We start from the raw sequence: 4,053 nt of genomic DNA, 5'->3' as shown, positions 1-4,053 counted from the left end.
TGCCTGGCCAGTCTGGGTGAGGGACTGAGGGCCATTTTCAGGCTGGCCAAGCCCCCCGGCGACGGAAGCTCCTAGCCTCTCCTTTTTTTCTTTTTATTCTGGGATTTATTTACCTTCTATAATTGAAACTTTGTAGCCTTGAATGGAGCTCAGAGCCGGCTAGGGTGGGCGGGAAGCTTGGCTTCCTCCATCACTGGGACAGCCAAGCCTCCTGCTTGCTCCAGCTCCGTGGCTGCCGGCCACCATCTTGGTTGGGTTAATTTGCATATAGTCGCTCTGATTGGCTGGTGGGCGTGGCTTAAGGCATAGCAAAGTTACAGTCAATTTGCATGTTTGTCTTTTATTAGTGTAGATAGGTATGACCTCAATCAAATCAGATTAGAAAACCAAGTATCAGGAATTGGCCTCTTTTAGGGAGTCCTAAAAAATTTGGAATAACTTCTACACATCAATTTTGAGATATTTTTTAATGAGTTAAGTTATTCTTGTCTAACTATGTGAAATTTTTCAGAGTAATTTTACAAGGAGAGAAATGGATAGAATTTGGTACTTTCCCATATTGGCAGTGACATGGAAAAACAAATGGCAGGTGGAAAAGAGGAAAGAGGAAGAACACAAAGTATAGAGTGAATTATAATGGGGAAAAAAACAGTTTCAGAAAAAAATGAGTGAAGAATTTGAAACCATAAGAGCAGAGAATCAAATTGTATATATACAATAATTTTATATCTTAAAAAATAAAACTGGAATGTAATTTCATTTCAAATGTACAGCATGCAAAATGCTCTGTAATGGTAAAAATAAATGTACCACAATGTACACTTCCACAATTTTCTAGTAGATGACATTTATGGATCAAAAATTATCATTATAAACCCTTTAATCAAATGTTATTTTTTTGTTTCAGCATTACAATTTGCTTTAATTCATTAACTTCAATCTAAGTAAGTTTTAGACACTGACCTCATATAGGTAGTTAGGTCCTTATTGCAAGCACTCATTTACCCGCAAAGAGATCACACAGCCATCACTCGTGTGGACAATGCTCAGTGCTGTCTGAACCATCTAAAGTGCATACGAATTGTTCTGACGAAAGGAGACAGAGCTGTAGTTTTGCACTAGATTTTTAATTACTCAACTGTATTTCTTTTCACCTTGGTACCGTATGATCATTAGAAAGCTACTCACTGAATGTTATAGCCATATTTATGCTAACTGCCCATTTGTAACTGTGAGGAACTCAGGTTACAGACATGATACAGACTATGGTGTTATAAAAAATCAAGGACACAAGTTCTGCATAAGAGATTTACTTCTCTCCCTTTCTCTTTAAAGCAAGAAGGATCCCACAGTTAAGATTTACATAAGTATTGCCTTTTTAAATAAATTAAAAGTAAAATGTTACCTTATCTATAAAATTATAAATATTTCTAGCCCATTTTATAGAATGTCAAAATACTTATAAATGCATTATGTCCTAGTAAATACACATGATGGCACTGAGGCCAGTTAAAAAACAAAAGCAAAAAAAGTCATTACACGGCCCATGGAAACATGTAGGGTTATTTTATATCTTTTGCCATCAGAAAAATTAAACCAAATAAGAAAAAAGCAAAGGAGAAATAAGAAATTTTACAAAATGGCAACTACTATGACCTCAAAGGCTGTATTAAAATGCCTTCCTTCAATTCAGTAACCAAGGCCATTCTGGAATGAACATTTATGGATAACCAGGTTAGGAGAGTGCTCCTCTTCGTGCTCAGGGCAAAATCATAAGGTATGTAAAAATAATTTCCACATTCTGTAAAGGCAGACGGAAACGGAGTGACTTTAAAAACCACAAACCAAGATTTAGCCAGCATGTTCAGTATTGGCAGGTTTCGATGGAGTGAAGTCTTCAGTGGAAATAAAATTAATAACCCTATGGATGATTGAAGGTACAATATACTCTGACAGGCCAAAAAGAGAAATTGTGATCAATTTAAGTTAACTAAAATGTTTCCTACTAAAACATAAAAACATGATTTCCAAACCGGTTCAAATTGTAATGTGTCTCTTAGAAATAAGTAGTTTTAGTTCCGTAGTTTGTTGAATTGCCCTTTACATAAAATATTTCCTTCATCTTAAAAAAAAAGTGGCTTCTGAATGGCGTTGACTCCTTCAATGTGGGAGAGAAGGCTCAACAAACTTGTTTCCAAGGTCCCTTTGAAGTGATTCATTCCATCAAATCTATAATATCTCCAAATCAACATGTCGAACTTCAGGATTTCGTTTCTGGAAGGAAAAATCACCACCATGTTATTCAGAGCAACACAGAATCTTCTCTTTCTTGTATTCCTTTTAATCACTAAAGCCATTGAAAACATTTGGTCAAACTATTTCATTGTAGCATACTAGCAAGAGAAATTATTTGATAAGGAAAAAAATAAAACCAATAGATGAATAAATCAAACATACTATAAACGATACAGTAAGTAGTCTCACCAATATGAGTTTGTTCCCATGTGCTAAGCATTACAAAGCACTGAAAATATGCTCATTTGTGGTAAAAAGAAAATCACTGCAAAACAATAATCAGAAAAAAATACATTGATATTCATTTACTTTAGTAACAATCCATATAGTGTTGGGCCAGGCATTTTGCCAGGAAATGGAGCTATGATTATTATTTTTTAAAATATATTTTTAGTGATTTCAGAGAGGAAGGGAGGACAGATAGAAATATCAATGCTGAGATCACTGATCCGCTGCCTCCTGCACACCCCACACTAGGGATTGAGACTGCAACCTGGGCATGTGCCCTTGACGAATCGAACCCGGGACCCTTCAGTCCACAGGTCGACGCTCTATCTTCTGAGCCAAACCGGCTAGGGCTGGAGCTATGATTATTAAATAAGACTTAATACTCAGATGCCGAGGAACTCAGGTTAGACAGGGAGATAAGTATAGCAATAACCATCCATGAGCTTAAGCACTATAGTTAATAATAATAGTTAACATTTAATTAACAGTTACTCTTGTGTCAAGTACTGTGCTAGTAAAGGGTTTTATGTACATGTAATTTTAAATCTATCATAATAACCCAACTGTTTTACATATGGGAAAATTTAAGTTTGAAGAAATAACCTAACCTGTCCAAAGTCACATGGCTAATTAGTGATGCAGTCAGCATGGATTCCAGACCTCAAGCTCCTAACTGTTACAATATACTAAGTAATAACTCTGGGAACAAAAATGTGAGATATATCACATATGCTCATGAGATCCGGAAAGGCTTCACTGAGGATATAATATGAGGTTTGAACATGGTACTTTCCAGAGAAAGGATGAAGAGGGTCTAGAGCAGCCGTGGGCAAACTACGGCCCGTGGGCCAGATCCGGCCCGTTTGAAATGAATAAAACTAAAAAAAAAAAAAAAAGACCGTACCCTTTTATGTAATGATATTTACTTTGAATTTATATTAGTTCACACAAACACTCCATCCATGCTTTTGTTCCGGCCCTCCGGTCCAGTTTAAGAACCCATTGTGGCCCTCGAGTCAAAAAGTTTGCCCACCCCTGGTCTAGAGTCTAGAAACAGCATGAGCAAAGTCAGTCCAAAATGTAGGCAAGAAGCCAGGTTGTGAAAAATCTTAAATGCTAAGCTTAGGAATTTTCAACTCAGTAAAAACAAAAATATCTTTAAAACACGCCTACCCAGGACCAGGCTTTGAAGTATGTACAACAAGCATGTCAAACTCAAAGGCTAACATGGGCCAAATAAACAAGGTTTAAGTTTATGTGGGCGGCAAAAAACCCAAAAGCTTCAATTCTCATAGAAACGTAGGTTTATTTCGATAGAGATATGATGAATACAAAGGGCTGAAATAAATGAGTAATCATTAAAATAATAGAACATTTTAATAAAAATATCTTTTCTTGAACACTAACTTACGAGACACTGAATAACTGCACAAATTAAGCATTAACGCAAATAAACCTATTTTTCTTGTTCTCCGAAAGCAAAATATTTCCAGTTGTTCACACCAAACAAGTCAGTCCAAGACTAATGAC

At 36.1% G+C, this 4,053-nt stretch overlaps 1 protein-coding gene across 1 annotated transcript in view; it reads right to left on the bottom strand.

Moving 5' to 3' along the window:
• Positions 1-1,108: 1,108 nt before the first annotated feature.
• The window catches only part of SLC30A9 (solute carrier family 30 (zinc transporter), member 9), a 74,397-nt gene continuing 71,452 nt past the window's right edge, over positions 1,109-4,053 (bottom strand). Inside the window, exon 18 of the mRNA XM_014548711.1 lies at positions 1,109-2,274. Within this exon, the coding sequence (XP_014404197.1) occupies positions 2,230-2,274 (45 nt within the window). The 3' untranslated portion in view covers positions 1,109-2,229. The remainder of the gene's footprint in view (positions 2,275-4,053) is intronic.

Source organism: Myotis brandtii, unplaced genomic scaffold, assembly GCF_000412655.1.
Source record: "Myotis brandtii unplaced genomic scaffold, ASM41265v1 scaffold520, whole genome shotgun sequence".
Lineage (NCBI taxonomy): Eukaryota > Metazoa > Chordata > Mammalia > Chiroptera > Vespertilionidae > Myotis > Myotis brandtii.
Note: the sequence above shows the minus strand (reverse complement) of the source record. Positions and strands in the feature narration are given on the sequence as shown.